General features: G+C 39.6%; 4 protein-coding genes across 6 annotated transcripts; 1 reads left to right on the plus strand and 3 right to left on the minus strand.

The window, feature by feature from the left end:
- Window positions 1–204: 204 nt before the first annotated feature.
- Window positions 205–4,073, minus strand: LOC119553373. The gene is made up of 3 exons (XM_037863728.1): window positions 3,522–4,073; window positions 1,355–1,569; window positions 205–322 (listed from the first exon to the last, which is right to left on the minus strand). Exons 1-3 carry the CDS (start codon window positions 4,071–4,073, stop codon window positions 205–207), a joined length of 885 nt encoding a protein of 294 aa, XP_037719656.1.
- Window positions 4,074–4,546: 473 nt separating this feature from the next.
- LOC119563329 lies at window positions 4,547–5,402 on the minus strand. Its single transcript, XM_037876673.1, has 2 exons — window positions 5,013–5,402; window positions 4,547–4,768 (listed from the first exon to the last, which is right to left on the minus strand). The coding sequence occupies exons 1-2, from the start codon at window positions 5,385–5,387 to the stop codon at window positions 4,547–4,549; spliced, it is 597 nt and encodes a 198-aa protein (XP_037732601.1). The 5' UTR covers window positions 5,388–5,402.
- A 2,415-nt stretch (window positions 5,403–7,817) lies between these two features.
- LOC119563058 (protein phosphatase 1B) lies at window positions 7,818–15,470 on the plus strand. 3 transcript variants are annotated; one of them, XR_005222096.1, is made up of 8 exons: window positions 7,834–7,936; window positions 8,023–8,142; window positions 9,421–10,303; window positions 10,361–10,478; window positions 13,516–13,621; window positions 13,686–13,740; window positions 14,045–14,175; window positions 14,430–15,470. XR_005222096.1 is itself a non-coding variant. In XM_037876273.1 (6 exons), the coding sequence occupies exons 2-6, from the start codon at window positions 9,491–9,493 to the stop codon at window positions 14,442–14,444; spliced, it is 1,107 nt and encodes a 368-aa protein (XP_037732201.1). In that variant the 5' UTR covers window positions 7,818–8,142; window positions 9,421–9,490; the 3' UTR covers window positions 14,445–15,470. The 3 variants fall into 3 exon arrangements, 1 of the variants encoding a protein (XP_037732201.1); XR_005222097.1 differs by lacking the exons at window positions 7,834–7,936; window positions 8,023–8,142 and adding an exon at window positions 9,331–9,347; XM_037876273.1 differs by lacking the exon at window positions 14,045–14,175 and having other exon boundaries at window positions 7,818–8,142.
- A 20-nt stretch (window positions 15,471–15,490) lies between these two features.
- Window positions 15,491–17,273, minus strand: LOC119563060 (dynein assembly factor with WDR repeat domains 1). Its single transcript, XM_037876275.1, is given in 5 exon segments — window positions 15,491–16,029; window positions 16,084–16,460; window positions 16,509–16,938; window positions 16,997–17,072; window positions 17,134–17,273. Coding segments are annotated over 5 exon segments (1,428 nt in total). The 5' UTR covers window positions 17,174–17,273; the 3' UTR covers window positions 15,491–15,524.
- Window positions 17,274–20,357: the final 3,084 nt, after the last annotated feature.

A 20,357-nucleotide genomic window follows, 5' to 3' on the forward strand; every position in this document is an offset into this window, starting at 1 on the left:
TAAACAGTTTCACTATCTGATGATTATGTAATTTATAGGGTTCCAGGGATGCCTGGCTACCTGTACCGATCCGTCGAGATGATAGTGCCACATAAATAAGTGTGTCTGGCATAAATGTCAAAGGGCATTTAATGAAGTTATTAAACGCTGGGCCCGTAGAACCCGGGGCTACCGTTTTCCTGGAGGGGGCGTGCTCGGTGCAGCTCAGTTCAGTTCGGTTCGGTTTAGTTCGGTGATCATAATCTCAGGACCGAGATCCCCGGGTTCCTGAGTACGACTGCTTTGCATGGCGGCCGAAACTGGTTGGGCAATAAAACGCTTGCTATAACGAGCAACAAAATTTGTAACGATTCAATTTAAGGCTACATACAACATGAGCCGTACGCCGTCGGCAAAAGATGAAATAGTCGGAATAGGTACGAGTATATCCTAGCCCCCTGGCCCCCCTTTTTTTGTGTGTTTTTGGCGCATGTTGAGGAGTCCGATTCCAAGCTCCGACTCCGACTCCGAGCGGCGGTTCAATTCAATGAAATTTATGAAGACATGACTGGCAATTGTAGTCACAGTCCCCGCAACGTCGGCCGAAAACCAGCTCCACAAAAAAACCCAGAGTTCGACGATCCTTCGACGCCTACTTGGCCATTGCGATTACAACTCAATTGTGGCGGGCCAACTCGCAATTGACAATTGCAATTGATTTTCCAGCCAATATTTCACAATTAATTAAGCGCAAAATTTGTGAACAAAGTCTGGGTGTGTCGGCAGTCCCTCAAAAGGAATGTGTCTACAAGTATATCGCAGGTCAAGACAAGATGCGAACTGATTTCCGTATACCTGTACCGCCACAGGTCCCTCGATCATCACATTTTTTTTGTTGGGTGTGGACAGGTCAAAGGATGGATAGGTGGATAGCCACCATTGATAGATGCCCCGATATCGTCGAACATCTCTCTCCAACTGTGGGAAAACTGGTGAAACTCTGTGGGACTGTCGTTAAATGCGGACATAAAAGAAATTAGCTGGATAGTTTCGGTTGCGGCACTGATATGGCACCGAAATTCGGGTGGTCCAAGTTGGAGTTTCGAAAAGGAATAAAATATAGATCTTTCTTCGGTCTATTTTACTACAATTTATGTTATAAATTATAAAGAGAAATGTAAACTCTGTTTGGAAGTGAATATGCTATAAATGACAAATATATTATTATTATTATTTCCAAATCATCTTTAATGCTGATGCGACTCTGTTTTGGTGAAACAATGTTAATCCATGGTGGTTTCGGGCATAATCTAATTTATTTTTTATTTCTTTCCATAGTTTTTTCTTTTTTTAATTGTATCTAGTGGTAGTATACCAATCTGCTGGGGAATCCTCTGGAATAGATGCTCCAGAGAGGCATTGGTTTAGTCCCTCGTAGGTGTAGGCGGTGTTCTCCACGTAACTCCTATCAGCATTATTGTTGCAGCTCTCCTGCTGTGTGTCCAAAGTCTGGAGGTGGATTTTGATGCTCGAGCCGGCTTCGGTGGCATTCGCCGACACTTGGTACATGGTCTTTGCTTGCTCAGCTCCCTACAAATAATATACCAAGTTTTAAAATGATATAGTATAGCGTATAATATTCTAGTTCTAGTTTCACTATAGAATTTGAAAATTGCAGATTATTATACATCTTAGAATTATAGTTAGGTATAGTTTAGGCCAACTTACCACGTCGGCGAAGCACTCAAAGGCCTGGACGTAGTCCACAATCGAGGAGCAGTCGAAGAAGGTTGTGCAGCCGCTATCCCCAGCCGCCTGGATGCCATAAAGAGTGCTGTTCCAGGACTTGAGCACCAGTTCACTGGCGGTGTCATAGTTCTTTTGGCACTGGGCATAGGCCACCTCGTACTGGATTGTCACACTGTTGAGAACGGGGATGTAGTAGTCGAAGCAGGACTTCGAACTAACAGGATTTTGAGCAGCCAGGACTTCGGTCTGATGCTGAAGACCAAGGACTTTCTTGTTGGTGGGCAACCTCAGCTTCGAGGGACTCAACTTGAGAGTAATGCTTAGGCCAGAAACCAGGCCAAAAGCAAGTACCACTGCCAACAAAGATGCTCTGGAGAACATTGCTAAAAGTCTCAGTTTCAACTTATTACTGGATAGCTTGGATATTAAACACAACGCTTTTATATCTTTTATCCGAGCTTCTTATCTTTATCGGTCCTAATTGCCTCTTGTTATAGGAAGTGTCAAGTTCCAATATTCTTTTGTATCGATTTTTGGTAATTTATAAATAATTTGTTATTTATCTGCGAGCATGGTGAAATACATTGTTCGGAAATTAGTTCTTGGAAATCTCGTTAGCAGTAACAGCAAGTAACAACTTTTCGAAGCAAAAGATTCCATTAAACAAGTTTTTGGGAGTCAAGGATTTTGGTTCTAGAATCTGCTTTTTAAGTTTGAGTACTGAGAATAGAAGGGCTCCAGACTTGTTACCATACTTATAAATTTTTTGATGATTTAAGATATATGTTTTTATATGACATTGTCTTAAAAAGGTTATAGACATTTCCATTCATTGTTTAATTGGGTACACGACTTTAAATATTTATGACCGTGAAATAACCGATCATTTCCATAAATATTATAACAATAATCCTAAAACAAATATTTTAAAAACTAAACTGTTGATAGGTGATGAGATTTAAAAATTTTAAAACATGAATTCCTTACTCAGTTGGTTGTGTTTGAAAATAATTTAATTTTTACAAAATCTTTGTGAGGTAGACCTCATTCAGGCAGACGACTTTTTTCTACATTTTTAACATGTTTAAATTGATGGTGCAAAATAAAGAATCATACCATAAAATACATTTGCCGTACTATTAAATCTACAATGGTGCAAAAATGACTGCCTAAAATCTGTGTAATCGGGAGCAATACAGAACCTCAATTTCTTCGGGCGAAATTCTGATGAAAGCATCAATTCAAGTTTGCCCCGAATTTCGCCCAAAGAGATTTCTAGGTAACACCCAACTTACCAATTAAATCTGGAATTAACGAAAATGTGATATGAAGAGGCGCAGTAATTACTTGTTTTTAATGCCATTTCTGTAGAAAATATTTAATGAGTCTTACTTTCGTCTATGCTCTCACTTGGTTTGTTTGTTGAATTAAATAACTGAAAAATGCGTTATGTCTAAATCAAGGATCAATCCCTGAATAAGTTTTGAAACAAGTAAATAGAAACCAGACCTTTTTTATGCCATTTTGGCTTTTGTACATCAGAAAACTCCTTTCGAGACTATTTTACAACTTTTCAAATAACACTGAATAACATTCAGTAAAACGCAAACATTAGATTGCCTGATTTTTCTTTATTGAACTCTTTATAATATGTACATTTTTATACTCTCCTATACTTTGGCTGTTGTTGTTGTCGTGGGCATACAGGTTGTTGTGGTGATTGCAGCGTTCTTAAAAGTTGTTTCGAATGTTCCGTACTGGAGGCAGTGATTCAACCTTTCATAAGTGTCGGCCGTGTCCTCCACATAAGCTCGCTGGGCATCATTCGTGCAAGTCAACATTTGGCTGTCTAGAACACGGTATTCCTCCTTGATCTTGAGTGCGATCTCCGTGGCATTTGCCGAAATGCCGTAGAAGGTTTTGGAGCTATCCCCAGAATTGATGGAGGCGCATTCGAGGCGGGAGACCACGGTGTCTAGGGTCTGTTGCTCAAAGGTCCACACCTGGCAATTGCTACTAGGATACGAGCAACCGATACTGGCAGATCTCAAGATATTCTCGCGATCCTGTGAATACTTTGCATTGACCAAGGCCGTGGAATTGTCAAAGGCCAAAATGCAGGCCCCATAGTTGATCTCGAACTCTTCTGCAACATTGGCCAAAATGGGTTTGTAGAACAAGAAGCAACTGGTGGAGAAATCCGAGTGAGTTGAAGCCAGTTCCCTGCTCTCCATCTCCAGCTCCTGGATGTGGGCGTCCGGTCTAATGGGAATATGCAATTTGAGCGCCAGCGAGAGGCCCAAGAAAAGGCAAAATACCAGGATCTTTGATTGTTTCACGAACATCTTGGCCAGATAACTTAGCTGAAATGGTTGAACCAACCAGTATTTATACGGAGAACAAACCGCTCTACGCTATCTTTTTAATTACACATCAATGTATGGTATGTTCAATTACCGATAATAACGGGTTCAATGGTTGGCAAAATTATAAGGAAATATATTAGAATTGTTTCCAAAACCATTAGATGTTGGTTACCTCGATTAGGTGTCGCTTAAATCTAATGATAAAAACATACCAAATAATATACTGATAAAGAATATAAATGTAGAATTGATAATAGATATATAAGAAACTTTTTAATTTATTATAAATATAAATCTGACAGCTGACTTTATGTTCTTTCGGTTAAAAAATTTTTATCTCATAGTATAAATTATATCGATGTCCAGACAATGTTCAATCAACGGATTTTATTTGTAGCTTTAGAAGCCACACAGACAGAAATATAAAGTGGATTTGAGTTTTAGCTGTACTTTTACAGCACATAGTTGGTAGTGGGAATTTCCCAGTTAGGATCACCTAGACAGGAGACCATATCCGAGTAGCACTCGCCGTGATTGATGCTATAGGTTCGGTAGGCCTCCGTATGGCAAGTAGAACGAGTGGCTTGGATCGCAGACACTTTACCCTGCAGGCTAGTTTGGTTATCAGCTGCCTGGTAGGAAGCTTGTTCCAGTCCCTTAGATGCGGAAGGTCCCTGTCATTAAATGAGATAGAATATTATGAAAAGTTTTAAATAAAATAGAGTATTGCAAAAATCGATAAAGCTTCAAACAAACTTTTAAATAGGTACCCTTAAACCGAGCTTCGTTTTTTTTTTGCTGATCACATTATATGTTGCATACTTTTTGTCACCCTTATAAGAGATTTGAAACCTCATATAATGTGCAAATACAACAAAATTGTCAAATGAGAGTTGGTTTTTTTTTATGATCACTTACCCCAAGGGCCAGGCACTCGAAGGCATCGTAATTTAAGAACTTGCCATCGCACTCCAGCAGGGAAGCACAGGTTTCCTTGACGGAATTGGACAGTACGTTCCGGGCGTCAGCGAAACTGCCATCGATCAGGGTGTAGGCGTTCTCGTAATTGTAGTTGCAGGTGTTGAAATCCTCGTTGTACTTATCGACGTGCCCCTTGAGAAGCGGGGAGTAGTGGTCCACGCATTCAACGTTAAAGACACCCGATCGCATGGCCGGGGAACTGAGCAGGAGGTTCACCAGCGAGCCCTCCGACTCAATTTCCACGGGAGTGGGCACCGAAGCTACGTAGACGGCGCCAATGGCCAGGAAAAGAGCCACAACCTTAAACAGCATTTTCACTTTCACCACTTGAAGAACCTGACAAGAGTGTGGAGCCCGAAGACCCAGAATTGCCTTTTATACCTCCCTCGCCACCCGAAAAATAGATTTCTGAGATTTACGATCCTGCAATTATCGGGTGTAGTTTTAATTCAGCCTTTATTATCATGACGCTTCGCGTGAAAGATCGTCATGAAGTTGATATCAGTTAAACCCCCAAAAATTAACTCACCACTTTCCATTTCTTTCCCAGAAAAAATATTATTTAAAATATTTTATAGTTATATATTAGTATTTTCTTTGTCTAAACATAATAAAAAGATCACATTTCACGATTTTATGTGGCTTGTGGGCTTGTTTGTCTATTATTTTTGTTATCTAAGGCAAATAAATTATCATTCGAATTTTAATCTTACCAACGGAATGGGCTTTTCTCTAGAATCGGCTGATTATTTTTAATTAGTCATTTCATTTACACTGGTCGGCATATGTATTTTGACAAAATAAAAGTTAAGTATACTCATAACTTGAATATACTTCTTGTAAACTATAGGCATCAATGGAAAGGTAATTTCAATGCCGTTTGAATGATACAATACATTTCTTTACCCATTCAGTACTTATTGAAAAGGACGAATTTGTGTAAATCAACTTTGAAATTTTTAAAAAAAACTTTTTTCCTCGTCTTGAAAACTTAAATTTTTTGATGCAAAAAGTTTCTTCAAACAAAAAAAATAGTAACTGCAAAAAGAATTTTTCAAATATCATTTTGCTTATATTTTTTATGATTTTTTGAAGGTGACAATGTCGGAAAAAATTTGTATGAAAAAGACAAAAATATGGCTCAAATGCCTGTTTTTAAGCATTTTCAAAAATTCATAAAAAATATAAGAAAAATGATTTTTGAAAAATTCTTTTTGCAGTTACTATTGTTTTTGTTTGAAGAAACTTTTTGCATCAAAAAATTTAAGTTTTCAAGACGAGGAAAAAAGTTTTTTTTTTAAATTTCAAAGTTGATTTACACAAATTCGTCCTTTTCAATAAGTACTGAATGGGTAAAGAAATGTATTGTATCATTCAAACGGCATTGAAATTACCTTTCCATTGATGCCTATAGTTTACAAGAAGTATATTCAAGTTATGAGTATACTTAACTTTTATTTTGTCAAAATACTTATGCCGACCACTGTATTTATAATTGCATTCCATTGCAGTCCCATAGAAACCAAAATTAAGTACAATATTCCAAAATTTGCTTATAAATTCTATTAAATTGTATATATTTAATTGTATATATTGTATATTTAAGACAATGTTCATAATTTCGTGCTCATCACTCGGTTTTAATTTCATTCATACTCCATTATCATGCCAGTAATTTGAGTTCGCAATAAAGTGGTATCAATGAAAGCAACGAAATTCTTAGAATTTGTTTGTCTATAATGATTTAACACTATCTTAAAATAGGCAATTTAAAAAAACATTGTTAACTATTTAGAGTTGAAATACTATGAAATGTTTATCTAAAAATTTTAATTCATAACTTATTGCACGTTCCTATAATACAAACATTGGTTATGGATTCGGCAAAGGTTATAAATACTAATAAATTACACCATCTTTTAAATTTTTTTGGGATGCGTGGGGAAGTTTCTTTTTCAGCAGGGTACTAACCGACCGGCAACGAAGAAAGGAACAAATGTTTTTGTAAAATATGTGACTATTGAAGTTGCAAAACATTTAAACGCAGTTCAGCAAAACATGCTACCTTCTCTCCCTTTTTTTCTCCTAATTTTTATATTATCCATTCTCGTTATTCTCTGTTCCTACACTTTTATAAAGCTAAAAAATTCAATATTTTTGAATCAATGCGCCATGTGTTCTTCCTCTTCATGAAATGTTAAGATGCATCGTTTTCTAACAGAAATGTTAAGATTTTTCTAACATTTCTGTTCGATTTTGATACATCTTAACAGTGCTGTTAGATTTTGATACATCGTAACATCTGGCAACGCTTAATTCCTTTAATTTGCCAGTGGCAACGCTTGATTCTTCTAATTTCTGAGAAATTTTAAACTATGGTTTGGGTCCAGACTCAGTTCGATATGTTAAAATGGGTACTCTTTTCTACTCAAAGAAAAAGCCGCAAGAGGCGCCATACCTTACAGTGAATCCAGCTGTATTTTACACATAGTGTAACTTACATTTAAAGATGAGAAACTAAAAATATGTAGTTATTATTAAAATGTGCTCAGTACAAAATCAATAAATATGTGTTGTGAAAAGTGACTTCGGCATCGCTTTTAATTTTTTGATGTACATTACCATTTCTTTGAATATTATGGACCAGTATTTTTTAAATAAAGTACGGTATTCAATGTTATACAATAGGTATTTTCTCAAAGCGAACAGTGTGGTATTTATTTTCAGCCCGGATCGTATTTTTTATCGTTTCCGGCGCGGTCACACTAATCACTTTGTTAATCAAAATATTAGAAAAACTCCATTTCCGCCTTAAAAGTGCAGCTCGGGATCGTGCGAAAGTGTAAAATAGCGGGCGACTGGTTCGTTAATCTAAAAAGCGCTGAGGGGCGATGAAAAACAACCAGAAACACACTTTTTTTTGTTCTTAAACTTTTACTTACGGCAGACACGCACACGCACGCAGCTCACCGACGCACACTCACACACACACACACAGTCGCACGCGGAGAGAAGAGCAGCAAGGCAGAAGAAGAAGAAGCAGACCATCAAACTTAAAATTTGCGAGGTGAAAATTACGAGAACGAAGGTTTTCCCAGCGCCAAAGTTCATAAATCGCGAGTGCGTTTTCATTAACAACATTTTTCCGGATTTATTTACCCCGCCATCCGGCCCCCCGCTCTTGTGAAAATGGGACTGCCAACTTGCTCTTATTTCTCGTCTCTTTTTGTGAATGGGCAATTTTTTGTGGATGCTGCCGCGCGCAATTTTTCCGATTTTCCTTCAATTGTGTTTTACACCCACTTTCGAGTGCTAAATTTAGTCACCCAAGCGGAAGGACGAAGGAGCGTCCTTGATAAATCAATGTGCCAAAAGGGAATGCAAAAGAAGCGAAGGGCAGATAGGAAATAACGGTGAAAAGCGTGGGCGGCGCGCTGCCTCGAGGACTTCCGCCCCGCCCCTTTTGTTTCCGTTTTTCGTGTCCTTGCAGTCGGCTTGAAATTATTGTTCAGAAATTACCGTAAACTTGCCAAGGAAGCCCTATAAAGTCCGTACCATAAATTAATTATGTAGCGCCAGCTGACCGAAACTCAGAATTCCCATGTTTTTACCGGTTTATTAATATGAACTACATTATATAGTCCTTCAAAAATTTAGTATAAAGATGAGCCTCTATAAAATTTTACCAAAGAATATAACATTCACAAAACGAGCGAGCCTTTTAATCCATATTAAGTATAACTGGAGTAGTAATGGATAAGATCTCAAGACGAGCGACCCTTTTAATCCATAATTAGTAGTAATGGATAAGATCTCATAAAAATTGATTGACTTGCAAAATCATAAACTTATTAAGAACTGATGGTTCTCATATAGTTTGTCCAGCTTTATGACTCAATACCGGTAATATCCTGATAAATATATACGGAATCTGTATTGCAGAGTTATCCATCTTGACTTCCTAGATTCTAAGACTCATTTAAGTCAATAGTTCCACGGAACATTTCAAATTATTATTTCATGTTTGGTTGAAATCAAAGTAGTATGAGTCAACTTAGTTTCCGAGGAAATTTGTATGAAATCTAATTAAAAAGCCGCGACCCGCACTTCCCTTTAATGCCGGAAAAATCCAGTCTTTTAGATTGCCTTTAATTTATTAAGTTCAAACTATTATTTCTCTTATGGTATGATATAATGAAAGGCAAAGGGAGCAGTCATTTACTTGTCTAAAAACATTTAACAACCTTATTTTTGTGTATCCATTCGAGAAAGGTCAAGTTCAAGGCTTTGTTTATTGATTGGCATTCGTTTAATGGTCCCTCACCCTTGTATCCTCCATCCGTAGATTCCTTGGCACCGGCTGAGAGGACGAATTGCACCCGCCCGGCACACAGCACACAGCATGTTCAGTGGACATGGGCGGATTCCTGGATAAGCCGAAAACCGCCAAGCACAATGACCAGGGCGAGGGCAACAAGCTGCTCTTCGGGGTCAGCTCGATGCAGGGATGGCGGTCCGAGATGGAGGACGCCTACTACGCTCGTGCCGGGCTGGGGGATGTTCTGCAGGACTGGAGCTTCTTTGCCGTCTTCGATGGACATGCCGGAGCCAAGGTGTCGGAGCACTGTGCCAAGCATCTTCTGGACAGCATCGTCAGCACCGAGGAGTTCATTGGGGGCGACCACGTGAAGGGCATACGCACCGGCTTCCTGCGCATCGATGAGGTGATGCGGGACTTGCCGGAGTTTACCCACGAGACGGAGAAATGCGGCGGCACCACCGCCGTCTGCGCCTTTGTCAGCCTCACGCAAGTGTACATCGCCAACTGTGGGGATTCCAGGGCGGTCTTGTGCCGCCAGGGAGTTCCGGTGTTCGCCACGCAGGACCACAAACCCATTCTGCCGGAGGAAAAGGAGCGCATCCACAATGCCGGCGGCAGTGTTATGATAAAGCGCGTAAATGGCACCCTTGCCGTATCGCGAGCTCTCGGGGATTACGACTTTAAGAACGTGAAGGAAAAGGGACAGTGCGAGCAGCTGGTGTCGCCGGAGCCGGAGATATTCTGCCAGAGCCGTCAGGATAGCGATGAGTTCCTGGTGCTCGCCTGCGATGGTATCTGGGATGTGATGACCAACGAGGACGTGTGCAGCTTCATCCACTCGCGAATGCGGGTGACCAGCGACCTAGTGAGCATCGCCAACCAGGTGGTGGACACTTGCCTGCACAAGGTTAGTCATTGATTCAATTAATGCTTACCAGGCTCTAACATTATTTTTCAACTGCAGGGTAGTCGCGATAACATGAGCATCATCATCATTGCCTTCCCCGGAGCTCCGAAGCCCACCGAGGAGGCGATAGAGGCTGAGCATCGGCTGGAGAAACAAATCGAGAAGATCACAAGAGGTTGTCTAAGTCGTCTACTCTGTTTATAACTAATCGTAAACTGTTGATCCATGGCGTAGTGGTCTCCTCCGACTCGGTGTCTTTAGCAAACCGAAATACGTATACGTTGTACCTTGAGTGCCACGAGCACTTTTTACATGAGCCCTTTAATGGCCAACAGCCCCGACCCAAATACCTTCTAGAGTTGTATTTGCCCGACTTTGTTCAAAATTTGATTCCGAAAAAAAAGTTCCTTCCAATAGTAGTTCCGAAACGAAAACAACATCAAAACGAATACCGAACCATTGCCATAACAAATGCCAAGAATGACCCCGCACACACCCACCAGTAGTACAGTAAAGGCTCTCTGGCGGATCCTTTAATTTCACAAATTTATTAATAGCAATAAGGTTTATTTCCAGTTTAAGGGCCATTTAAATTGATCATTTAACTCTGGCTTACGTTTCCTTTTTAACTCTATTGAGATATATCAACTAGTTGTATTTAAATGCCTATGAAACTTAAAAAGGATATTTATAGGTAAAGCGGTTTATTAAGATTCTTTCAGTTACAGTGTTCTTTTGAAGTGTATTACATAATTTGAGTCATTTATTGTCAGGGCTTATAATATTTATCCTTCAGAGTATATTTAGTTGTACCCCTCTAGAGAGCTTTCACCGTGTACCGCCTGTATAAATATGTAAATGGGGGCGTGTGTGGGCGTACTACCAATATCCTATCGCTAATGCATAGCAAATACCTATATAGCGTGTTAGTTTGTCATATCTGGTGGCTGTGCGTGTGGCTGACCAGAGGAACCTCTGCCGTGTGTGTGCCTGAGTTATAGTATTATTTATACATGCCCGTGTATACTACAGCCACTGCCAAAAGCGTTCCATGTATGCGAAAATCCAGCCCATTTAGCTTTAGACTTACATATACACCTAAATAATAACAATTATCGACGAACCTGCCCGAACTAAGTAGTTAAACGACCCCGTCAGCCAGTTTGTATATACATTTACGTATACGTACACCCCATTTGATACTAGCCACGAAGCAAATCAATCAAACAAAATTGCAATATTTAACGTACGCAGGTATTGACACTCAAAACAAACACTTGGAATTGATGTAACTCGTAGGAAATAGCGTATTAACACTTATTTTTTAAGCAAAAACGGATAGGATATCTTCAAAGAAGATTCGTTGTAGATAGATTGTAAATAAGCCGAAAAGCTGACAGAAACCTTAAACCAAAGCAATGAAATCATATATTTTATTAACTAGCAACTGCTCAGACGAACTGTAGTCGTATTACATGGATTATGTATAGAAAGCAATAAATACTAGAGAGGAATAATTCCGAGACTTCAGTATTCGAAACACCAAAGTGAATTTCGGCCGATATCCAGAGGCCGAGCTTCAGACGTGACCTTGTTGATATAGACAAATACTTTAGTCCAATTCGTACGATTTACAATTAGTGAATTAGTGAATAGAATTAGAGCATGCATTGCCCACCACAGGTCGTAGTAGCTAAACCAATAACAAAATTACCTAGTACATATAAGCAATTAACCAAAGATGGCAAATACTCAATGTCCAGACGAATTACTTAGCCTAGAGTAGACTAGCCAAAGGGTTTTGAATGATACGTATACTTAGGTTAAATAAAACCGAATTGTAAACCTTATGCTCACCAACTGTTGTGCTTGTTGCTGTCGAAGGCAATCGATTACTTTACCCGAAACGATCAAACATATTCCACACAATCTAAGCAATTCCCCCGAAATGTTGTATACGGGTTCCTTGGCGAATTGGTGATGCAGCCAAGAGTGTAAAACACACACAATCCACATCCCAACATACACGTTTTGTAGTGATTAATGAATTACCACAGATGCAAGTCAAAAATATAACTTAACGAACGATTCGAAAACCAAAGCAAAAGTGTTTGTCTGCTGTTCTATTGGATTCAGTTTTCAGTTCTCATTTGGTTTTCATTTGCTTCTTTCCATATTCTATTCACACTTCACAAAGCGGCAAATCAGTTTTGTTTAATTATACTTTTACTCATTTTGAAAACAAAGCCCTACAGATCATTTATTTATTTCATTACTTTTCCTGATTTCTTAAGAGCCAGTTTCAACTAATGCATAACGTTTATCTAAAGTAATTTGCAAAAGGAAAATTTTTAGCAATTCGCTGTCGTTGTTTTATGGTTGTTCGCGCCTCGTACTACAAAACCCCAATTTCTAATATACTATTGCCAAATCAAAGCGCGAATTAGCCAAATGGGCCAAATGTCAATGCAAGAACAAGAAACAGAAAGCAATTCAAATTTAAGATGAGTGAGCATAAGGTACGTCTATAATTTTGTAGTTTGTAAATTTTCGAAAGCCACTTTGTCATTTCGTTATCGTTTATCTTATCGATTGATTGGTTTGATTTTGTTTTGCCTACACCCGAGCCCCGCCCGCCTTCAATAAGTTGCTATCTGTGTATTAATTGTAAAAAGCGATCCACACAATCCAGAAGATAATCGAAATTGCATGCCCCAGTCAGCCACAATAAAATAATGGAAAAAATTAAACAACAAAATCACTTAAAATGTTTTTCGCAAAGATTCAACTTCTTCCCTTGCTAAGGAATTCTATTTTCAATGTTTTTATTTATGATTTAATCAGATAAACTTCTTTTTTTTTCAAAAATTGATGTGTTCAATATCATTACAAAGTTGCAAAGCCTCGAAAACTTAATTATTACGCAACACGGTAGACTTATAACCATTTTCTACCCATCAACCTGCATCAATTTTATTATATTCCCTTTTTAAAAATCGCTTGAGATGGGATATTCCGTTTAAGTTGATATTTTATAACAGAGTTCATAACTGTATATTGCATTTGATTCAAAGTAGCTTAACTATGTAATTCGTATTTTTTATGAACCATTTATGTACATAAATATTTATTTACAAACGTCTTTTAAGCTAAGATCGTGTCTGTTAATCGACCTGAAACTAACCACTGATTTTTCTCTGATATTGTTGCAGACGAGATAGAGTCTAGCAAGATAACCCACTACGTGGATCTGCTGAAGTGTCTGCAGAACAGAGACGACATCGAAGGTCTTCCACCCGGAGGCGGCCTGCAGTCCAAGTAAGTGGATCACGTCCGAAAATAGCGTCCAACGATTGCTAATCACTTGTGTTTACCTTTGCAGATATCACGTTATCGAGCGCACATTCAAGCAAGAGTTTCCGGATCGACCATGTGAAGTACGAAATCTGTTCTATAATCTATAACTTAGTTCGCTGCGCTTTCGCCAATGCTAACACACATATTTTTATCGCTTGAATAGCACCGTTTTTTGGTCATTATAGCCTTTGAAATTGCCTTGTTTTGTTCTGATTCAATCAGTAGATCGACACCAGGGGATTTGGTAATGATTGAGCTATCACAGTTTCATTCGATCGTCACCATTATTTCACACTGTTATCGTCCCACGTTTAGTTGGGGTTCCCCCTCGCCCATGACTTGTAACCTCTAATCATGGCCACCTATTCTCTTTCTTTTTTCTAGCTGTATGCATATGATGATATATGAATTTTGTAATGCTAATTGTTCATTTTTAAACCAACAAATACCAACAACCAACCAACCAGCAAGAGAACAAAGATAACTAAACACCCTATGCTTCACATACTCTAAATGTAAGGCGATAATTCTTTATGTTGCTTGTCTCGGCCCCTGATCATCGACCTCCATCCATTCTGTTTCGCTTTGTTTCGTTTCTTTTGTTTCAAGACCTGAGAGTACCGCATGTATGTTCCTGCATGTTCCATCTTTTTCAACCCGCTTCCGTTTCCGCTTCAGCCGCAAGCCTGCATCCTGCATGAAAACCAACGGTCCTAACCAGCCGGCTCCCCATCATGGTCAATAATCGAGATATTTGTTATTCTTGCAGAGTCCAACGCATTAGGTTGCAGTCGAAACACTAAAAAAACCAGTTAAACAAATGCAGCAACCAGATCAGAACAGAAAGCAGAGCCACACAACTTGAACGAAGCAAACAAACAAACAAGAACACACACCAAACAGTTTTCTACTTTGATAAACACAAAAGCAAAACCTACTAATAATGATAATAATAAGAATAACGATACATTTATAGTTTATACGAAGCAGTCCTAAACACAAGAATACGAACAGCCGCGCCCCACATAACTCGATGATAAAGAAAAGATCTAGAACAGAGCGTACCTGAGCAGACCTCAGAGAACCCGAAATCGGATCCAAATCAGTGGATGGCACCAAGCCAGCATCAGGACCACACCCAACAGATTAATCCGATCAGATTCCTCTGAAGGACCCATCCATCTATGTGAATGTTAACCCTCTGTGTGCCCTATCGTTCCGTCACTCCTCATCAATCAGCAATCACCAGTACAACCGCCAGAGAAAAAAACCAATTGAAAATGTGGAAACTAATGTAATTAAAAACGGAGGACAGTTATAAAGTGCGAGAGTCTCTCGCTCAAATTTTTGTGTAAAAGAACTTTTTATTTTTTCAAAAAAAACATGTATTAACTATTGATTCCGAAACGCATGCGGACTTTTGTAAGTTGTAAAATGTTTGTTACCGAAAACACTTTTTGTTCAACATTTTGTATATGTATATGAGAAGATGTGTCGACAAGCCTGAAGCGAAACTTAATAATGTAAAGTAAAAAATGTTAAAACAAAACCAGAAAAAAAAATGGTAAAAGAAATCCAAACTAGCAAACAAAACCTGTAACTATCTATAAACGGAAACGAAGAAAAGTAATACCTAAAACCTAAAGTAAGCAAAGCAAAACAAAAGCAAATCCACAATAATGTCCGATCTTAAAGAAACGAGAATGAAACTAAGAACTATTAATTTATAAGAAGCAAGTTGATGATGAAAATCTTAAGAGAGAAAAGCAAAATTACGCTCGAGTTTGTAGTAAATGTTGAAAAAAAAAAACCATCCAAGTTGTTAATCAGTCAATTGATCCATCTGTACAGTGTACCAGTCGTATCACCTCCAGAAACGACAGGTGTTGTCCTTCGAGGCGGTCAGAATGGCATCGCCTGCATAGCTGTAGGCACAGCTGAACACTTCTCCCTCATGACCAGCTAATACTTGGGAGCACTGTCCGGATTCAGTGAGCCACAGACGGGCCGTGTTATCCGCTGAAGCGGAGAGCAGCATGCAACCACTGGGACTGAAGCACACCTTGGACACCTCATCCGCATGTCCTTCCATCAGGGACAGCATCTCCAGCTCCGAAGATCCTTCTAGCTTCCAAACCCTCGCCGTGCAATCGCTGCTGCCGGTGGCCAAAAGTCTGCCAGCCGCATCAAAGCTCACGTCCAGCACCTCGTCACTGTGCTTGGCAGCCAGATAAAGTTCCTCATCCATCTTCCGAATGTCCCATATCCTCGCTGTGCCATCCAGCGAACCAGTAGCTATCAAGGACCCACTGAAATTCCAGATGCAGTTGGACAACTCGGCGCTATGACCACGCAACTGATGGCAGAGACTGTCAAGGGAATTTCTTGTGAAGATCCTTTTTGTAATGCACGATCTAACCCACCTCTTGCTCCGCACATCGCAAATAGCTGCCGTGTGATCGAATGAACCTGTGAGCAGCATCTGACCATCCCGATTAAATCTAGCGGCAATCACCTCGGCACCATGGTGGGTGAGTTGCTGGAGTTCGTGGGACGTTTCCACATCGTAAATTCGGGCTGTACCATCCATGGAGGCCGTGGCTATGGAATGTCCATGCATGGGATCAAACTCAGCCGCCACCAGCTCTGCAGTGTGTCCATAGAAGGTGCACAAGCACTGACCACTGCTGGCGGACCATATTTTGGCGGTTCCATCAAAGGATCCAGTTACTATCTTGTCGCTGAAAAATATTTGAGAACAAGTAAGGATCAGATACCGTCCTTTAACTGAAAAATATTACTTGATTTTTATTATTAAAAAGGTGTATCCTAGATAGAATTTAAGAACTATTATTCTTTTTGTTTGGTGATCTTACCAATGAGGAATATTGAAACCCACGGAGAACACCACGTTGTCGTGGCCTGTGAGGATGTGTTCCACCTCTGCCGTTTGGGTGTTGATCACATGGCAGGTGCGATCGTAACTTCCGGTGAGACAGCGCTCGCCACTTCGATCGAACGACACGTTGGTCAGCGGAAGGATGTGCGAGTTGTGGCACTTGTGCAGATAGAACTTCTTTTTCACAGGCTCGCGCAGTTTCTTTTGAAGTTTTTCCAGAGCCTGTTTCAAGGCGCTGAAGGTGTTTTGAGATCTGGCGACACTTCCGCTGACAGGACGAGGCGGAGAAGTCTTCTCTGAATCTAAAGGAGATTGGTCCTCCTCCGCCTCAGCCAAGGTTTCAAGTAGAAGCCTATCTGCCAGGGGTTCTATGTTCGCTCTGCAAAGTAAATATATATTTAAGCACTTAAATGCCAATTTCCCTAAAATCACCTTACTTTGGATCTAGGTCAAGAAGATCGAAGTGGCGCAGTCGTTCATTGCCCTTGGTTGTTCGATAATTTATGGCCAGTCCTAGGTTAAGTCAAGAAAAAGTGATATATATTTAAGCACTTGGTTTAATGACCTTTCCCACCTGGCGGATAGTAGCGCAAAAAGATTTTGTTGGCACTCATTGCGAGGTTGTTGTGACTCTGGCAACCGGGAAATTCCTGAACAGCGAATTTCGCGGGCTGTCAGTTTGCTGACCTGCTTTAATTCAGCCTTTGTTGATTTGACTGGCTGCCATGCCAAAAGCATAGTTTGATCGATTCACCTTGGGTTCCTTGTACTAGGTCTATGTCGAGGTCTCGAGGGTGAGCCTTTCAAGGATGTAGGGTAATGGTATTCAGATTGTATGCAGGAATTTCTCAAACTTTTCTAGCGACATATCTATTTTGTTGGTGTGGCTTGGCATTTATTTGAAATAAATAGAATGTCTCTTTTATCAGAGCTTTTCTAACAAAAAAGCTTTCGTTGACGCGTTTTCTACTTAGCCATTCAAGAAACCCTAAAAAATACGTAGAGTTGTAGTACCCATGTAAATTTAATTTCATTGTAATTTACCTGCTAGAAAAATCTTTTTGAATTCCCAATAAAAATTCCAAATAATTCGTAATGCTTAGAAGCATACTTTTTTTTTCATGTTTTGGTCCTAAGAGTTACAAAAATATTTTGAAACGATTTTAAAATATTCTTTGAGTTAGGAATAAAAATAATGTTGCTTATAGAATGTATTGCCTTGTCATTGTGTTTTAATGTTTTAGGAATCAATTTATTGATTCTATTTTTCCTAGGACAGGTCAATTTAAATATCGAAAAAAAGCACATGACTAATTAACTTTTCCCGTCTCGCACTGGTGCTGCCGACAGCAACTATTCGGTGAACCCTCACTAACCCTTGACCTACGATTGTCCTTTGGGGAGCCCGAACCCCTTTGGCATTTGACAGGCAGACCAGGAGCGACCAGCTAAATGGTCTCTGGCCATTAAACCTAATTAGCTTGTTTAAGATGGGAAAAGGAAGCCCTGGAACCCCAGAGGCCAATTGGCTGCCGACACCTGGTGGCATTTCTAGCAGATTTAACATATGTCCCATGTGGCCAGACGCAAAGCCCTAACCGCACCTACAATTAGATTGCTTCAGCTGGCTCCTTCGCCTCGTTTCGGCATTTTCACTAATTTAATTTGTTCAGTAATCGCTGCATAGGTTTGGGGAAAGGAGGCGAACGGTTTTGTCAGACAGCCAAAGGACGAAAGTCCTAGAGAATCAACTCAGACGCTCAAGGAGCGCCCATTAGCCAGCCGAAAAAAGGCAAGCAGGAGAGACTTTCGGGAACGGGGGTGGTGGAAAAGACCACCCCACCTGACCATAGCCAATAATGATAAGTAATGATTAGATATTATCGCACCCAATTTCGGTGCCCAGCAGAGGCACAACCGAAAGCGACAGGCAGACGTTGAACAAAGAAAAACTAAATGGACAGGGAAAATGGAAGGAAATCTTGAGAGTACTGAGAAAAAATATGTTTACTTCAATACAATACATATTATATTAAAATGAATTTAATTGTTCAGTGATTTGAAGTTTTGCAAATTCTTTTCTATTTCGAAGTTTGTTTTATTAGGGGTCTTAGGTAACTAAACATTACTTTTACTAACAATTTTTTTTTAATTGAATAAACTTCCTAATTGAATAGAATTTGAAAAATGTGGTATCTGGAAAATATTTTGAAATTATGATCTTAAAATATAAGGAGTTTTAGGCTTTTTTCTGCTTACAGTTTTCCTCGGTGTGTTAGAAAAATTGCGCAGAAAACTTGTGTGGGTGAGAAAAAGAACAGTGCGATAAGATGGCGAGAGTCTGTGTCTTTGTCAATAATAAAACATTTCATTGAATGTCCATTGAACGGCGAATGACACAGGGGAAATGACAACATGCCGAAGATGTGGAAATGGAAATGGAGACGGGGGCCTGGGATCCTTTTAGGTGGACAGGAGGCACCTGGGAGGAGGTCATCCGTACTCCAATCACCCCACCCAACCAACCAATCATTTGGGTGGCGGTGAACAAAAGCAACAGCTGTGTTCCTCCACAGTTTTCATCTCTTCATCTGTATGCCCAATGTAATTGGGACACCCACAAACGGAAGCTTTAAGGAAATCAGAGTCGAATAAATGAGAGTACGAATGGAAATAAAATCTATTTAAAAGCCCATAAAACGCTTTCATAAACAAAGCAACAGTCGGGGGCAGGCGAAGAGCATCGGTCGGATTTGAATTTATGCCCAATAAATTTTTGTTGATTTCCGGCTTTGTGTTTGAGTGTGTGTGCGTGAGCCATGAAAATGCGGCGTTGCATAAATTATGGACATATGAGCCTTACCTTTTACCAAAAGCATCTCGGAGAAGCACAACAAAAAATGATTATTGCCGCATTTTATGGGTGTTTGCTCGACATTTTGAGAGCCGGGTTCCTCGTTACCCATTTTGGCAGAAAATAATGCTTGAGTGGCACAAACTTGGAGAGACCACACATTTTCTAAGCCGATAGACAAGTCGAATTAGAGGGATGACCTGCCCCAGAAACCCCACCATATCGAGCCATTTATAAACAGATTTTCGGTTTGTGTTTGACTAAGCGACATAAAATTCGATTTTTGTTTTCTTTCCACATGTCCTGCCCGCGGTTGTTTGGGAACTTGTTTTATTTTCGTTGCTTTTTTTTTATTGACGTGTGTGGCCGGTTTTCAGGTTTTTAGCTAAAAGGAGTCGTTAGTGGCTCTCTAATTGGAGAGGGAGACTGGCTGGCCGGCAGGACATCAAACGGTTGGTAATCGAATTGCCGTGCCATGCGGCACTAAAATCATTTTCACAGATTTCGGAGCGAAAGCATCGCCCTCTGAGCGGTAGTTAAATGGGTGGACTGTATTCAATTTTATGCATATTTGTTTACTGTGCTCTTTACTTTTGGTTTGGTTCCTTTGATCAGTTAAAACAAATAGCAAAGGCCACATATTTTTATAGGACTTTTTATGATACTTTCTTTAACCAGATCTCAATAATTTTAATAGATGGAAAGTATTATATCCAATAACACTCGTCCCATTGCTAGGACCACATTAAATAATTTTTTTAAAATGGGACATATTTTCCAAAAGACCCATTGAATTTCATCTATAAGCACTAATTTAAAAAGTCATCTGAGGCTTTCAAAATATGTTTTTAAAATTCTATAAACCAAAGAATAGTTCGGCAGTAGATTTCCCTTTGCTTAGACACAATTTTTGAGTCAATAAACAACCTACCAACCTAAACCTG

This window comes from Drosophila subpulchrella, chromosome 3R (assembly GCF_014743375.2).
Source record: "Drosophila subpulchrella strain 33 F10 #4 breed RU33 chromosome 3R, RU_Dsub_v1.1 Primary Assembly, whole genome shotgun sequence".
NCBI lineage: Eukaryota > Metazoa > Arthropoda > Insecta > Diptera > Drosophilidae > Drosophila > Drosophila subpulchrella.